The following is an 18,012-nucleotide window of genomic DNA, read 5'->3' as shown; positions in this document are numbered from 1 at the left end:
TGTCAGTTTCCCCTGAATGAGCTATGCTTCTCTGAGCACACCCTTCTAAAATATTTTATTTTCTTCTTGTCCAGGGATTAATCAGCAATGGGTATCTGTCTCTGTGATTATTTGTTCTCTAGCGCATTTGATAACTGCAATGAGGTCATCATGGTGTGCTTTTTGAAACAGTTTCTTGAATTTCTTTTCCAGTTTTGGCTGCGGCTTTCAGTTTGACACAGAATACAAAAGTAATGCAACACACAAGCACCAAAGTAAACGTTGACTTGTTTCTCTTCTCCACAGGCAGCACATGCCAAAGCAGTGCACTTCCTGCCTTAATGAGGCCACCAGTTCCAGCCATGCAGCCATCCTTAGATGTTAAACCATTTCTTCCATTCCCGCTGGACACTGCTGCTGCCGTCAGCCTTTTCCCCAATTTTAATGCGGTGAGTTCTTTGTCTCCATTCTCTGTTATTGGTCAGAGCTAACATTAAGGGACTTTGGACAGACATCTAAGTATACCAGTACCTGCTTAGAATTTAAGATGAAGAAATAGATACTATGGATTGCAAGATGAGCCTTTTAGAAATTCTTCATTGTGAAGAAGTTTATGTTCTCAGGTTTTTAGTTTGTTATAATGCGATGTCTCATTATGGTTGAGAGTAATGTTCATTTGGTGCAGCTGATATTGTTGCTGCAACTACTGTCAGTAATTTTTAAAGCTTGATTACAGCATAAAGAACCTTCAACTTCCTACCTACTGTATGTTTTTTTTACTTAAACACTTTCTCGGAAGAGTGAATGGCATTGAAGTCTCAGTCTGCAAACCTTTTGTACTAGCAACAATGGTATATTGTGCTTTAGCCTAATGAGGGCAAAATACCTCTTCACAGCTTAGATTGTAAAATATCCATGTGTTTTCTGACATGTAACAGCTGGGAAATAAACTTTTTGCAGTTTTTATTCAAAAAGATTCTAGGTCAGAATTAAAACATCTACATACTATTTTCTACTCCTGTATAGGATACACCATCAACTCGTGTAGTCCATCTGATATCCTAACTTTAAGGAAGTAATGTAGATGCCATCTGTTCTCACAATTATAGTGAAGAAAATCTTCTGGTGAGGACAGGAAACCAAAATTTTGTTGTCAGGATTCCTCATCCTGGGGGATTCATTGTAATAGAACCTCTCTGGGCAATTTTCTTGACACATGGAAGGGTGTGAATTTACAGTGCACATGTGATACGTCCGTTAAAGGTGTAAGTAAAGGTCAGAATGCAGAATGTGCTCAATACTATGCTTGTAAATGTTTGAAATGATGAATGCATTTATTGTTAAACACCTGACCGACACTGAATTTAAATAGTTTAGGAAATATGTACATGAGTTTGCACTGCTTATGTGGTATGTCAGTTAAAGATACAAGTAAAGGTCAGGATGTGCCCAATACTATGCCAGTAAATGTTTGAAATGATTAATGTAATTATTGCCCAACAACTTGGTAGGGATTGAAGTTTTGTGGAGACTCACTCATATCTTCAGATTTTAATTATTGTTTAAAATGTTAGCTTCTTAAAACCCTTTATTTATCTTTTTTTTCATATCTATGTAGTACCATCATTCCTTCATGCACTTTTGATTACACTTCCTGAGCACTAAGGCTGTGAATTAACTATTCAAGTTTTTTTTGGTTCATGCATGGTGATGCCTATTAATGATTTTTTAATCTCAAAAAAGGAGGAACTCATACGAATAAAAACTTATTGCCTATTATACTAATTAAAAATTTCTTTAAATTATTACACAATTGTATAAGACCAGTCCTATGAAATAACAAAGTGCCAAAAATTACACTGGCAAAGTTAACATGGGACTACAAATTGGGAGGACTGAGACTCCAGATTTTAAGAAGTATTCTATCGCCACAAGCAAGATTTCAATCATCTTTCTACGAAGAAAACAGTTCCCCTCAAGGACTCGAATGGGACTGAATTCAATAAAAGAGTAGACAATGTAAGACTTTATTTACAAGTGGAATGTTAAATTAATAACAAAAAAACATAATCTTGTGTTAATACACATGATTAGAATATGGCAAGAAATAAATGAATGTATCGAGGAAAAAAGCAAGAATATCACTGATGACACCATTATGTAGAAATATACTACTGCCTGGTAACAAAATTTTGAACTCATGGTATGACAAAGGAATAAGATATATTGATGATTGTTATATGGAAGAATCTCATGTCTTTTGAACAAATTAAGAAATAAGTAGGGAGTAGCTATTGGGACATTCTTTTGCTTTCTCCAGTTAAGATCTTTCTGAAGAGAAAGATGGGGACCAAACTTGGCTCCACCTGAAATTAGTGAGCTAAAATGAACGATTTGGATGGAGAACATATCTAAATTTATATCTAAGAAGTATTTTCATCTCCAAAATGAAAGTGCAAAGCCAGGTGTAGAAAGACTGAGAGAGAGATGAGAGTTGGATTTAGGAGTTGCAATAATGGAAAGATGCTGGTCTGATTGGTATTTGGATAGCATGACATCAATTATAAATGCAAGATACAGATTAATACAATGCAATTTTCTCCATCAATTATACCTCACAACACAGGAATTACATAAATCAAAATTGGAAATATTGACTGCTGCAAAGAAACACACACTCTTGCAGTGTGGGAAGTTAAGCTCTGAGATTTATTGAGGCTGGAAAGGTTCCTTTTATACAGATGGAGTTCCCACCCGTTTGTTCGATTGGCTGACATCAGCTGCATGATTAACAATAGTGGGCGGGAACATTCTTGCATGTGAATACCCTTTTTCCCCAGTCTGTTAGTGATCTGTTAGGTGGGCAGCTTGGCCAACGCCATTTTAGGGCTGCTGGTCTTGTACTGCTCCAGCTTTCAACCGCATCAGTTCACTGTGTTAAGGGACGTGTTACAGTGTGTCATGCTGCTGTTTACTACCGTGTGATGTGCCGGCTCGATCTCTGCTGTGGCAGGCCGCAGATGAGGGATTGAAATAGGGGTGTTTGTACATGCTGTGTAGTCATGTGTGAAGGTGAGACCTTTCAGGCAGGATATTACTGAAGTACTAACAAGGATAACAAGGGTGGTCTTCGTGGATGGTCTGGAGCTTTATCTTTCGGGAAACTTTATTGAAATAATTAATAAACTAACTAAATTCCAAATTTCATTTGTTAAAATGTGGCTAAGAAATGTATTGTGATTACTTGGAAATCTGACTCCCCTCTACAGATACCCATGGGGAAAAAAAAATCACATACAATCTAAAGAACAAATATGATGTTTTTATAAAAATGTGGCAACAAAATATGGAGCATATAAGAGACCTAATATAATAAAAAAGAAGGTGATACTATTATAAAAACATAAATAACCTCCCCAATGAAGACTTTCTTTTTTTAAACCCAACTGTAAGCCCTGATGGTGTACAAGTTTATACTATGAAGGGAGTGGGAGGGAAGAGGTTGTTTTTTTTTTGTCAGGAAAAGTTTATATATATATCTATGTGAGTGTGTGTGTGTGTGTGTGTATTGAAATTGGAAAATTTTGATATGTATATTTATGGAAAAATATTTTTAAAACAGTGGTATCGGACTAACTAAAAGGGCAGACAATGCTTGCTTTTAATTTCTAATTCATAAAACACGCTGCCACCAGTGTAACATTGGATTGTCAGCCTTGAACTTATAAACTCCTGCCTTAAGAAAATTAAAGGTGTCAGAGCTAAAAAGAAAATAGGCAACTCCCTATCCTGCTCATACAAGTTCAGATACTCTTGTACCCAAATAACTTTCTAATTACAGCAATCTTCTGAGCAAAATCCCTTACAAAGTTAATTGGCAAGCATATGCATAATTCGCTTTGTCACAAATTCTAGGCCGTCAGAAAATTTGGTTTTTTGCATTGCTCCTCACAATCCATCTAAACAAGTCTCACCTTTGACCTAATGTGCATGTAAATAACAACTATGCCTACAAAACAATTCACATCAATGGTGTAAATATGGATTAGTGTTGACCTAATGCTGCAAAGTGTCACTGTGTCATACTCCATGCGAGAACAATTCATTTTGAGATCTCACACAGTGCACTCTGGGCAAAGTTTAGAAGACTCCCTGTGGGTCTCTTAGACTCTTTCTGACACATTTTAAACCTGCATGCAATTTCTTTGATTGTTTAGAAACAATCTGCAGCCTGAGATCCTGAAAGAATTTGATCAAATGCAGAGTATACAAGTTCATGACATACTTAACTTTTTTTGAAAATGTATACTTATTTATAAAATTTCTAGCAGTATGATACAGGATATTCATCTGTTGTCATTTGCTGTACCAAACAGATCATTACATGACATAATTTTTTCACTTATAAACATCAGTGATAAATTTGATAGGTTGTAACGCAGCTTTTCCATGCCCAGTGGCTGCAGGACCCTAAACAATGCCTCCTTCCCTGCAGTGACTACACCAAGCTTCAGTTCTCCATTTGCAAGGCATTCCTACATCATGGAATGTACCAATCTGCAGGATTCGTTGCACTGGAAGACCAGTGAGTTTTGGAGAGGCAAAAGTGCAGGTTTCACAGAGTTTTTTTTTTGTTTTTTTTTAGATTAGTTTTTCTTTTATATACATTGAATAGCTGTAAACAACATATGAAACAGGTTTCACAGAGTTGATGATCTATTGGCAGCAGTTGAGGTCTACTCAGGATGAAGCTCAATGAAGGTTATTGCATCCCTTTTCAGATCTTCTTGCCAATACTTTTCCAGATGGAGAAGGATAATGAGGACAGCATGTAGTATGATTGCGACTGGCTGTACATGAAGGAGGGGCCTTCTCACCAGTTTTGGTTGTAGGTCATTCTGCTCAGTAACCTTGGAAGACTGCAAAACCTACTTCTTCCTTTTCCCATAGAGCCTTGGGAATTTAAGCTCAAAGAAGTGTTTCTGTATAAATCTTCAGTGAGGTATAATTGGCAAAGCATGGCATAACTGAATGAAACATTCCTTGATTAAAAATGCTATGCCCATCCTTGCTCACACCTGATATAGGTAAATATTCTCAGAGGTTGATATACATAGGTACACACACACACACAATCCAGAAGGGTTATATTCAGTAATTTTCCACTCTTTTCACTGGGTATTTGTCCATCACAATCCTGGAGATGCAATCCAGTTTGGATCTCTAGAAGTGAGAGGCAGCTCAGGTTACTGCCACATTGCAGGAGTCAGGCATGAGCAGCCCTCGCAATGCTGAGAAAACCTTGAACCTGATGACCAGGATATATGCCACAATCGAGAAGGAGCACTGCTCCCACATTCTCATTTTCCACCTCAGCTTGATAATGTGCTCCTTTTGGTGTTTTGAGGTATGCATCAGCTCCTCTGAACCACATTTCTGGCACCATCAGGTTACCAAATGTTATATTGAATGGAACAAAGAGTCAATCAGACCAGTATTAAAGAAAATGGCCTTCCCTTTGTTATGATTGATTTGACCCTAAGGTCAGTTCACTGGTCACAGATGTTCATCTATCTACAGACCAACAGTGAGTGCGAGATGAAGATGACCATCCCAATCAAATATAGAAGGCTTTCACCTGTGCCTCTGCTCCCTGGAATTGTCACCTTTGTTTTGCATATCTTTCATTATAGATTTATGACACAAACAACAGAGGAGGGTGGTAGTCTTGTCTGACCCCAAAGTTGATTGGGAAACTTTTAATTTTCTACTCGTTAATTTGGACAATGCCACTGATATCTGTGCAGAGCTATTGTAATCAATTATAGATTCGCTCTCCAAGTTCCACTTTGGAAGCACATGTGCAATATTCTGTGAAAGGCCTTTGTCTGATCCAGTAATTTCCTGCACATTGTCAATCAGGTCTCTGAGTAATGCAGGAGAATGAGAGATCTTCCTCTTTCGAATGTGGCAGGTCTGTCTGGGTCAGTCCCCAGCCTGAGGACTGACCTGACTCGATTGTACAATGCACAAATTTAACAATGAGATGGGTTGGCAATTTCCATAAAAATGATATGAGTGCCACAGTGGGAATGCAGCAAATTTTTACAGATAATTACACGGATGGCCATAGGAGGAGAGATTGAGTTGATCAGGCTCGGATTCTCTCATGTTCTAAGGAATAAGTGGAAATCTCATTGAAACGTACAGAATTTTTAAAGGACTCAAGTGACTGGATGCAAGGAACATGTTTCCTCAGGCTGAGATACCTAGAACCACCAGGTATGGACTGCAAATAGGAAGTAGGCCATTTGAGAGTGAGATGAGGAGAATTTCTTTTTTATGAAGAGGGTGATGAAATGTTGAAATTTCCTCCTACTTGAGGCCTATCCAGGGTCATTCATAGAGCTCATTCAAGGCAGAAGTTGATACACTTCTGGATTTTAAGGGAAGCAATCAGTATTGGAATAGTGTTGGAAAATGATGATAATGGAAAACTAGCTCTGATCTAGATCACTATTTCCCACAGTGACGCGCCATTTTGACTTTATCCATGTGAGCCAACTCCATGGCTTGTACTGAGTGATGACGCAAATTTCTTTTGACCAGTAGAGAATAGAGGCCCAATCTTCTGAATTGTCAACATGAACAAATAATAGTTAATATTATTTAGAGGCAGTTAATCTAAAAATCAGTGCTGTGACTAAAAGAATCAGTCCCATTCTAAAGCCCCTGGATTGCAAATATGGTCATTAATGAAGCATGACTGTATGAATTTGGGCTGATGTTATTTCATGGAGCTCTGAATACTATTGCTCAGTTATAAATTGGAATAACCAGGATTTTAAAATATCAAATTTCAAGTGTTACAAAATAAGCTCACTTATAATTTTAATGGATGCATGTCATTTATGCAGGCAGCCAAATCCCATACAGGAGGTGGATTGTCCATAAGACCAAAAGATATAGGAACAGAAGTAAGTCATTTGCCCCATCAAGTCTGCTTTGCCATTCCATCATCAGCTAAGCAATTCTCCCACTCAGCCCTATTCCCCTCCCTTCTCTCCATAATGTTTGATACCCTGACTATTAATTTCTTTTAAGGAAGCTGAAGTTCTCTATCTGAACAGGAATTTAATTTTATATACTTTTACGAGACCAGAGGACTCCATCTCAATTTTAAACTTCTCTGATTCAAATTGTCTGTCTCTTTTAATTTGTTCCATTATTTTTTGTCTTTTATCATCTTCCCTCTGTTTTTCATCTACCTTTAACTCATATATCCTCAGAGTTTCAGTTTCCTCTGCTTCATTTTCTTTGATTTTCAGCTTCCTCTCTTTGTTTTTCAGCTTCCTCTACCTCATACTTCTGTTTCTGCAATTCAAACTCCTGTTTCTCTCTCTCTTCTTCCACCCTCAATTTCTTCAATTCCAATTGCAATTCAAAAAACCTATCCTCTGGAAAATTGTCTATATCTTTCTCAACAAATTTTCCCTCATCTACATAATATTTCAGTATAATCCTCTGTATTTGTATTTTCCTCATCCAATGCTTGACTTCAACCAGCTTTAATTCCTTAGCAATGACCATCAGTTCCTCTTTTTTTTCTCTACAGCTCCGCAGTTGATGGGTGTTTCAAAAATAGACTAATATACATTGCTGCTGTTTTTCCACACACACAAGCTTTCAATTAGCTTGGAAACACCAATTAACTAATAAATCACAAAAACTCCAAAAGTTTAAGATCTCAAAAGTCCAGATATTTAAATCTGAAACAGTCGAGCCCCCTCTTGTTACAAGCCCAGAGGACTCCAAAACCCAGCAACAATAGAAATTCACCAAAACAATGGTTACTTAAACAAAAATTGCTTTTAATTTTCTTTAAACATAAAAACAGGATCAAACTTTAACTTATTACTATTAACTTAACCTAACTTAATCCCCTTCTAATTCTAAGTGCATATGTATATAATGTGTATATGTTCAGGAAAGTTCTTTGTTTCACAGTCCAATCATTCACTTCTCACTTCTCCAGGTTCACCATTATCAAGTAATTCTTAAACTGAATTTAACATTTATGAATATTCAACAGGCTCTGCCTCTTAAAGTTACCTCTTAGGAAGGTTCTTGTTGGTTTCAGAGAGAGTTGCTCATTGGACACACACAAACTGATTTACTCTAATCAGACACTTGTGTCTTGCCAAAGAAACTTGCCCCATCATGGGTTTTCCAAATGATAACCTCTTGTTTCCCTTATTTCAAGAGAAACACTCTAGCCAGCCATTTCCTCATGTAAGGACTACAAGGGTTTTGAACACGCTGAACTCAGAACTTACAAACCATCTCCAAAATGGGGATTTTCAACAAGCCTGCCAGCTTGCTATTTTTCAGCCTCAACTGCTACTGTAGAACTGACTTCTCTCTCTCTCTCAAAAGAGAAATTATCCTGTTTGGTTTTTTTTCTCCCTCTGTTTACAAAAACCAAATCTTCTTACGGAGTGCCAAAATCAATCTTTGAAAGATTTTATCAGCCTCTGTGACCCTGGACTTTATTGCCCATACACAATAGATCAACATTCTTCATTGCTTTTGCAAATCCAATCGGAGCTTGAATGTCTAGTTTCAATATAGCTCTTACGTTTTAAATGAGATGCCTTTTGTGAAGTGTTACTGAGATGTTTGGTGGTTTGTGAAGTATAACGTACACTAAACCCCCCACAAATCTATCTCTTTTAAAGACACATTTATCCATAACCATACTAATATAATCTGTAACAATACATGGATGCAAGTTTCTAGGCCTCCAGTTTAACAATGTAAGTGTGTTTATAGCACTGCTTCTGGGCTGGGGTAGGAAGAGTGTTTATTTCATACATCAAATTTATCCCTTTCTAGTTCCATAATCACTGATTCCATTTCCCCATTCCCAATCTCCCATCTTCTTCTTAGTAATCTCAACAATATGGTTATTGCAATATCCAACTGCAAAACAGGAAGGAAAAGTGAATACCTCATCCCACTTATTGATCAAATGTACCATATTGTCATGTCACATGCACATAAGCAGGCTTTTTTATTGGAATTACAATATCTAGGTATGAAAACTCTTGACGAATTTCAGAGGCCTGAACTATGTTGAGTAGTTTGATCTCAATGAGGAAGAGTGCAGATTCCACACAAGGCTCTACATATTGAAATTAAGCACTTCGATTTTTATTCCCTGAAGTTGCCTTGTTTTGAAATAATTTTAAATCTTAGCAATTGTGCAAAATGAGGAATGTCAATTTGGCTGCTTATTAAACATCTCCCCTGCTATTAGTGGAAGTAATAGAAATTGGTAGATTACCATATTTGATGGCATATAAGACCCACTGATATATTGGTCCTCCCCCCCCACCTCAATTTTTAGCTTGAGATTTCAGGAAAAATTTGTTTTAGTGTATTTACCTTCACTCACCTTGATGGAAACCTTTTAGCCTTGCATGGCCAAGATGCCAAGGCCTCTTCACACACAAGCCACAGCAGCAACACATCCTTCTGCCTGCCACACACCAAGGCTCAGGCTGCTTCCCCCCACCATACAAATGCTGATTGATTGACAGGTGCGCCTGGACCTGTGGGTAAGTGTGGGAGAGAGGGAGAAATGCCAAGGCAACAGGCAGGGCCCAGGCCCACCATCATGGGGAGCAGATGATAGATCACTTGCTTTGATGGGAGCTCTGGACCTCAGTGATTTGGCTCCACACTGAGGATTTGTTTGACGAGCTCAGCTCCCTGAACAGATTGAATGAGTCATGGGGCTGGGTGACAGTGAGTGAGTGGCTTGTTGATCTGAGCTCAACAGGCCTCTTGCTCCTTGCCACCTGACCCGTGCATCATTCAATTTATTTGGGGGATGTGCCCCTCAAAGCACCCAGGGAGAGAACAAGTGAGTGGAAGGGAGGGAGAGAGCGAGTGGTTGGGATCGAGTGAGTGCGTATTCTCACTCCTTTACTCTTGTCACCATCTTGAGGAGGAAGGCCCCCACTGCATTTGTATTTTGGTGCCAAGATGGTAGCACCAAAGTGTCACCATGTATCAGACCCAGATTGGGTTTTTGAGGCAATCTTTTGGAAAAAAAAGGGGCGTCCTATATGCCGTCAAATATGGTAATTGATATAAATATTGCTCATTACACACTATTTTCAAGAGTCAGTTGGGTCACCAACTATGTCACCACATTGTCTTGGTTTTGATGCCTAATCAATTGCCCCATTTGGCTTTGTGCAAATTTGACATTTTAACTTTTTGGCAGAGAGCTCTATGATGGAAAACAAATTGGAAATGTTGGTGCAATGACTAATAACTCGATTTGTTGATCCATAAGAACATAAGAAGTTAAGAAGTAGGAGCAGGAGTAGGGCATCTGGCCATTGAGCCTGCTGTACTATTCAATAAGATCATGGCTGATCTGAATGTGCACTCAGCTCTCCATAACCCTTTATTTCCCTATTATTCAAAAATCTATCCAACAGTCTCTTAAATACATTTAATGAGACCGTCTCTACTATTGCATTGGGCAAAGATTCCAATCTATTTCTGTTAAGCCACTTTTAGGTGTTCCGATGAAGATTACCCACCTGCAGGCGTGGCTAGCGGAGTTCAGCTGGCATGTTTAGGTGGCCATGGAATGGACGGCTTTCTGGCACCTAAACGTGCCAGCAGACTGCTAGCCATCTAGCAGAGAAAGCTGGCTACTTGGGACAGTTGCCTAGTCCTGCCCACGCTACCCTCACTCATAGCAGCGCGTTGGGCTGATGCACAGAATCGGGAGCATGGGGGACAGAAGGGACGTTAAGAGATGCCAAGGTCATGCTGTTCAATGCAATTCCGGCTTTTAAGCCATCGTTGTTTGATCCCTGCACTTCCCCAGCGTGTTAATTTCAGAACTTTGGGAGGGTGTTTTGTTTTTATTTCAACTAACTGAGCGCTGCAGGAGCATCCCAAGCCCACACTGTTTCAGTCACGTCGCAGTAGCACATTGCCTATGTGCTGTCTGACTTGCATTTACGAGTGAAGCGACTGGAAAGGATGAGAAAGCTCGGGCCCTCACCGGGGAGAAAAGCTGCAGCCTTTCTGGAAATTACTAGTGGGGGGAGGGGGAAGAATATTTCCAAGTTATCTGCACAATCAAAGCAAAATTCTAGAGAGGAAAAGCTGGGGTCACTAAATCCCGCCCCCCCCCCCGACCTAAAAAGCTCCCAGTTATTAAAAAACAGCAGCATGGAATGCCTGTTGTGGGCTGCAAGCCTTCCGGTTTGTAATGAATCAGCGGCGACCTCCACCTTACCTCTCACCAGATCGAAAAAAAGACTATTCACAATCAATTTGCAAAAGGAAACCCAGTTCAAAGTCTCATCGTTTTTTATAAATGCATTTCTATTACTGCACATAGTTAGATCTGACGGCCTTACGTTGCTCCCCCTGTTTGAGGAGACCGAGAGATTGACAATACAGCAACCTGCACTGATCCTTGTATCGATAGGTTCTCAGATCCCAGCGATCGTTAGGACAACTCTGCGACTACATTGAACCTTTGCAAAGCAACGCCAGCTCTCAATTCCTGCTGCGGCAACTTGACACCACAATATTCCCAATGATGGCTCAAGACACATTTAAATAGATTTAATTTTAATCTTGAAGGACTCAAGCTATGAACGTATCACAAAACAATGCATTTCATGACATGCTCATGACTAGAAATTCTGAACCCAAAGTGTTCATTTTTTCCTCTACAGGGTACGCTGAATTTCTCCATCATATGCTGAATTTCTCCAGCAATGTGTTTCTACTTCAATTACAGTATCTGCAGACATTTGGGTTTTACTTCTGAATTTTAATCAAGAATGAATCCACACATGCATTTATAAATGTCTCTTGGCAGTGTAATCTAGACAGTACTAACCAGGCACTGAGGGAAGGGGGAGTGGGGGGGGGGGGGGTGGGTGGCGAATGAAGCTTTTCAACTGCATTGAATTCGTCCATCGTTATTGAATGAAGATCTACCGGGCCTGAAGAGGGCGCACAAAATCAGTGAACCGGTGCGGACTGAAGGCCAACATGGCCTGTTTCCGCTCCGTAAATGGTTATATGGTTATATGGTTAAAAGAAAATTAAAATGGGGATTTATGGATGTTTTTTTCTAGTCAGGGTGGCAAACTGCAGTTCTTTTGGGGGGAAAAAAAAACCTCTTGGTCCAAGAAGAGACACATCAGTGAAGCGCAGTGAGAGTGAAACTGGCTGGGTAATTCCATTTTCAAAGTCACTCCTGCTGCTGGTCTCTCCCCCCTCGTGCACCCGACTCACTATTTGCCCAAACATATTTAATCTTCTAATGTTTCATCCATCCCATTTTATTTCAGCCCTCCTCTCATTAAAATTTGAAGACATTATTCCCTGAAAAAAAAATTACAGCATTTCAACGTCTCAGTGCAATTTAATCTGGAACCCCGCCCGGGTCCCAGAACCATTGCCGAAGCTCAGTCTGCTAAATATTCAGAAATTGTCACAGAATAATTAATCGTGGCATGAGATAGTGAAGAGATATTATGTCAATTGATTTCTTTGGCTTGGCTTCGCGGTCGAAGATTTATGGAGGGGGTAAAAAGTCCACGTCAGCTGCAGGCTCGTTTGTGGCTGACAAGACCGATGCGGGACAGGCAGACACGATTGCAGCGGTTGCAAGGGAAAATTGGTTGGTTGGGGTTGGGTGTTGGGTTTTTCCTCCTTTGCCTTTTGTCAGTGAGGTGGGCTCTGCGGTCTTCTTCAAAGGAGGTTGCTGCCCGCCAAACTGTGAGGCGCCAAGATGCACGGTTTGAGGCGTTATCAGCCCACTGGCGGTGGTCAATGTGGCAGGCACCAAGAGATTTCTTTAGGCAGTCCTTGTACCTTTTCTTTGGTGCACCTCTGTCACGGTGGCCAGTGGAGAGCTCGCCATATAACACGATCTTGGGAAGGCGATGGTCCTCCATTCTGGAGACGTGACCCATCCAGCGCAGCTGGATCTTCAGCAGCGTGGACTCGATGCTGTCGACCTCTGCCATCTCGAGTACTTTAATTGATTTAAAATACAAACATACAATTGGTGGTTCCTGTTCTGAGCTGAGTATCACTTCGACTGCTTTAAATTGAGGTGAGCGGAAGGGAGGAGGATGGAGGGGTGTTGAGGGAAATGATTTTTAACGACCTTAAATAAATATCCAGGTACCAAATACTTTAAAAACACACGCATGCATTCAATATTTTAAAAAAGCATGAGTGTATAGACGCAAAGCAGTTCTTTCCCCCCCTGATCTATCTCCCTCAACGCTCTCAAGAGTCGATGGCTGACGACGTCACCGCAACTTCATCAATCCGCCCCCTGGCAGCCCGGCCGCTTTCAGCTGCAACAGATGAGACTCTGAGCAGGATATTATATCTCCTGGAGGAGGGTTAGGTAAGTAGATCTCCTGGCCGGCTTTTCCGATTTCAGATGGCCACCTGACAGCCACACAGGAGTATAATGTGTGGCTTTACAGTCGGGTATTGTGGCCATCTGAAAGCGGCTTCAGATAGAAGTTTGTTCAAAACTGTGCATTACCTCAAAAACCTGTGCTTCTAATTGCCATTAATTGATTTTTTTTTTGTGTGCTCAGCTAATGAATAGAACAAATAAACTATCACATGGGTCTACTTCCGAAGAGCAAATGCTTGGGCAAAGTTCCATTGGTTTGCAGCATGAATCATTATGTTCACAATAGGATGTGAAAATTGCAGCAAGGTATAAACAGAGATGTTTCCACCAAACTCTTTTTTGGACAACATTTCCAGCTTTCCAGTGAGCAGTCAGGAAACATGATAAATATGAAATAGACTCCTAAAGTTTTTATATCTCAACAAAGTACTATGTTCTTTATTCTTACTGCTGTGTTTTATTGTGTGAGATTTTGAACACTAAGGCTTTTCATTAGTAACAAATTAATACATTGAGGAACGAGTGCAGTTCTGTGAGTGCATATTGTGGCTAATACGATCAGAAACCTGTGGGCAAGGAACTTAATTTTCCTTTTTTTTTGCTGAAATCACAAACTGTATTGAGGATGTGGAACATGTCTTTTCAATCATGACATTTAGAAGAGGGCACCAGGTGTAGCATATCTCAGTTTGCATATAACATGAAATTGATTGGAAAAGCAAATTGTGCAGAGGATGTGGAGAGTCTACAGAAAGATGTAGATCAGTTAAATGAGTTGGCGAGGATCTGGTTGATGGTGTACAATGTTGGTAAATGTGAAGGGAAAATAGAAGATCAGATCATTACTTTAATGGTGAAAGATTGCAGAATGCAGAGGTGCAGATGGACTTGGGAGTGCTTGTGTATGAATCACAAATGTTTGGTTTGCAAGTGCAACAGGTAATCAAGATATCAAATGGAATGTTGGCCTTCATTGCTAAAGGGATTGAATTTAAGAACAAGGGGTTCTGCTTCACCAGTACAGGGGAGTGCAGCATGCACTTTGGTCATCTTACTTGAGAAAAGATATCCTGGCTTTGGAAGCGGAGCAGAGTAGGTTCACCGGGTTGATTCCAGAGATGATGGAATTAGCCTATGAGGGGACATTGAGTCACTAGGGACTATACTCGCTGGAATGAGAGGGGATCTTAAAGAAACATGTAAAATTATGAAAGAAGTAGATAAACCAGAGGAAGGAAATTTGATTCCACTGGTAAGTAAGATTAGAACTGGGGGACAAAAATTCAAGGGAGTTGGTTTAGGATGGAGATGGGAAGTATCTGCTTTTCCCAGAGTGGTGAATCTGTGAAATTCTCTGCCTAGCCAAACAGTAGATGTGGCTTTGTTAAATATACTTATATAGATTTTTGCATGGTTGGGGATTAAGGAACATGGGGAAAAAAGCAAGTAGGTGGAGCTGATTCCATGGCCAGATCAGTCATGATCTTATTAAATGGCAGAGTAGGCTTGACAGATCAAATGGCCTGTTCCTGCTCTATGTCTTATGTTCTATGACTCAGTTAGTAGTATTCACCATTCTGACTTGCAATTTCTAAAGGACTGTTGAAGGTGCAGTCTTTTAATCATACCATTAAACCAGATAGATGTAAAATGGATTATATTCCCTCAATTAACATTTCCAATAAAAAGATAAGTCATCACATTGCTCTCAGGGCAATGCATACAAGAGTTGTTATAGCAATATGTTCATGAGACAATGTTTGGAGTATTCTGTGCAGTTCAGGTTGCCAGATTAATAACCTCTCTTTGGGGTAAGTCTGTAATGGGTGGAAGCCAGGAGATATTTAAATACAAAACTGAAAATAATTATGGCTATAAAGAATAGTATTATGACAAACAAAGAAAAGATAGGTCTAAAGAAGATGCACATGGGAATTACCAAGGTTCAAGCTTCCTTTTATTGTCATGTAATAATACATTAAAAATGTAATATACATGATATACTTTAACTTTTACCTGCTGTCAAGCTGACCAAGAGTCACCATTTGTATTGCCTGGTGCCCCTTATAATACAAGAGCAAAGTCAGAGTCCCTTCAGAGTCACTAAGTGTCCGTGAATTCACTTCTAGCACTCCTGCAGCCACACATACTCCTGTTTGATTCATCGGCAACCTGAGCTCCAGACCAAAACCTCCAATGCAATCAGGAAGTCTTCAATATCTGATGCTCTTTGGAGGCCTTCTTGCCATTACACCCTCTCGACTGCCACCACCCACCAGAAGAATAGCTAAAATTGAACAAACCAGCTTAGGGTTAGATTCGGGAAGCACCTTTTCCAAACAAAGTGGAATCTGGAACTCTCACTTCCATGTTTAGGATTAGGGTTTCCAGCACTTCATTCAAGGTCAATGTTGATGAAAATATCTCGACAAGAGCCTCTGCAATTTCTTCCCTAGCTTCCCACAAGATGTAAGGATTCATTTCATCAGGATCTGGGGATTTGCCCAATCAAGCAGGCTACTGTCACTTTTGAGCTTCTGGATAATTGTTGAAGCTACCCTCATCCAGGCAAGTAAAGTGTATTCCATCACTTCCCTGACCTGTGTCTTGCAGATGGTGGACAGACTTTGGGGAGTAAGGAGTTACATTACTTGTCACAGGATTTCTAGCCTCTGAACTGTTCTTGTGTAATGGCTACTTCAGTTCAGTTTCTGGTCCATGGTAACCCCAGCAAGATATTGATAAAGAGAAATTTAGTGATGGTAATGTCATTGAATGTCATAGAGTGATAATTGGATTTGACCTCTTTAATATACTCAAAGGCAACACCTTGCCACTTGTTTGACCCAATTCCCTGGCTTCCTCTAGATTAAAGACTGAAGAAATGTCTGCATACTGAACACCTATAAATGCAATTTGACCCCTTCGAGGAGAGAGAGAGAGAGAATCCACAAACATAGTGAGAAGCAGATGGGTAGAGGGAGCTTGAGTTTGACACAGACAATACTGATGGCGAAGGTGTACCTGCACAAGATCCAGAGACAGCTCTGTTTACAAGACTTGCTATATGCAGAATTACTAAATGATCTCAGCCTAATGAAGATTGACATAGATGCATTAAAAGAAGAATAAAATCTGGAGATAATATGAGAGATTTCATAACAGGTGTGGACTTTCCAATATCAGACCAATGTTTAGTTGTTGGAATGTTACAGACAAGCTGAAAACAGTTGAAATACTTAAAACACCCAGAAGGGGAAAGAAAGCTTTACATGACAAAAATTTTTGAGATACCTAAATAGCACAGATTAAAAATGATCAATTTCCCCAAGTAGGAAGGACAAATATTAAAGGACAGGGATCTGAAGGAATTGATAGATGATTAGAAGGGAAATTAAGATTTAAAAAATCCTTTAGTTGACAGAATTGTAGAGACAGAAACCTCATCACATTTCAACAAACATTGGCCAAGGTTGACTAAATGGGAATTTATGGGGAAGTCTGCAGGTGTTGTGACTGTAGTTTAATACACAAAAGTGCTGTAGAAATTCAGCAGGTCATGCAGCGTCCATAGGAAGCAATGATATGTAACCAATGTTTCAGGCTGAGCCCTTTGTCAAGTTATGTGGAAAAAGCAAGCAGGCACCTGAATAAAAAGATGGTTTGGTGGGGAGGCGGGGAGCGGAGGAAGAAGGGGCAGGGGAGGAGAGGAGCATAGGCCATAGGTGGATATGGGTGGGAGTGCAGAAGAGAAAAATAGCTGAGAATTGATGGTGGGGGGTGGATAGCTCTCTGAATAGAGAGAGAAACCAGTGGGGAGCTGGAGGAAAGGACACAACAACACAGAAGGATAGGGAAAGAGAAAAAAGGGAAGGGCCTAATGGAAATCGGAGAAGTCAATGTTAATGCCATCTGGTTTGAGAGTGCCAGAATATTAGGTGTTGTTCCTCCAATTTGTGAGTGGCATTGGTTTGTTCGTTCATGAAGCTATGGAATTGCTTCCCCAACAGGCATGTTGGTGTGGGAATAGACTGTTGAATTGAAATGGTTGGGCATTGGGAGGTTCCGATTATTGCAACAGACAGAGGGAAGGTGCTCAACAAAATGATCTCCCAACCTACCTCCAATCTCATTGTTGTATAGGAGGCCACAGTGGAAGCATTGGATGCATTAGATGACCCCTGAAAATTCACGAGAAGTGTGAAAGACTGGAATGACTGTTTGAGGTCCTAAATGGTGGTGAGGGAGGAGGTATGGGTGCGTATAGTGTTTCGAATTCCATAATCAAGTTTGCAGTTGACACCACAGTGGTTGACTGGATCAGAGGGGATGATATGGTGGATGATGAGGGATGAGGTCCAGCATCTGGTCACGTGGTGTGCCAACAACAAATTGGCACTTAACACTCAGAAGACCAAGGAGATCATTGTGGACTTCAGGTGTTCTGGAAGCCATACTTATGTCCCTATTTACATCAATGGAGTTGTGGTGGAACGTGTATCAAGTTTCAAATTCCTTGGTGTCCACATTTCCAATGATCT

General features: G+C 40.1%; 1 protein-coding gene across 5 annotated transcripts in view; it reads left to right on the top strand.

The window, feature by feature from the left end:
- Nucleotides 1–18,012, top strand: part of LOC138751545 (zinc finger protein 385D-like) — a 423,580-nt gene that overhangs the window by 139,619 nt on the left and 265,949 nt on the right. For 2 of the 5 annotated variants that reach the window (XM_069913960.1, XM_069913959.1), the window contains 2 exons: nucleotides 286–428; nucleotides 6,897–6,956. In XM_069913960.1, coding sequence (XP_069770061.1) covers nucleotides 321–428; nucleotides 6,897–6,956 — 168 coding nt within the window. In that variant the 5' untranslated portion in view covers nucleotides 286–320. Of the gene's footprint in view, nucleotides 1–285; nucleotides 429–6,896; nucleotides 6,957–18,012 lie in introns of those variants that run through there. The other 3 variants (XM_069913962.1, XM_069913961.1, XM_069913963.1) reach the window with 2 other exon arrangements.

This window comes from Narcine bancroftii, chromosome 1, assembly GCF_036971445.1.
Source record: "Narcine bancroftii isolate sNarBan1 chromosome 1, sNarBan1.hap1, whole genome shotgun sequence".
Classification (NCBI taxonomy): domain Eukaryota; kingdom Metazoa; phylum Chordata; class Chondrichthyes; order Torpediniformes; family Narcinidae; genus Narcine; species Narcine bancroftii.
Note: the sequence above shows the minus strand (reverse complement) of the source record. Positions and strands in the feature narration are given on the sequence as shown.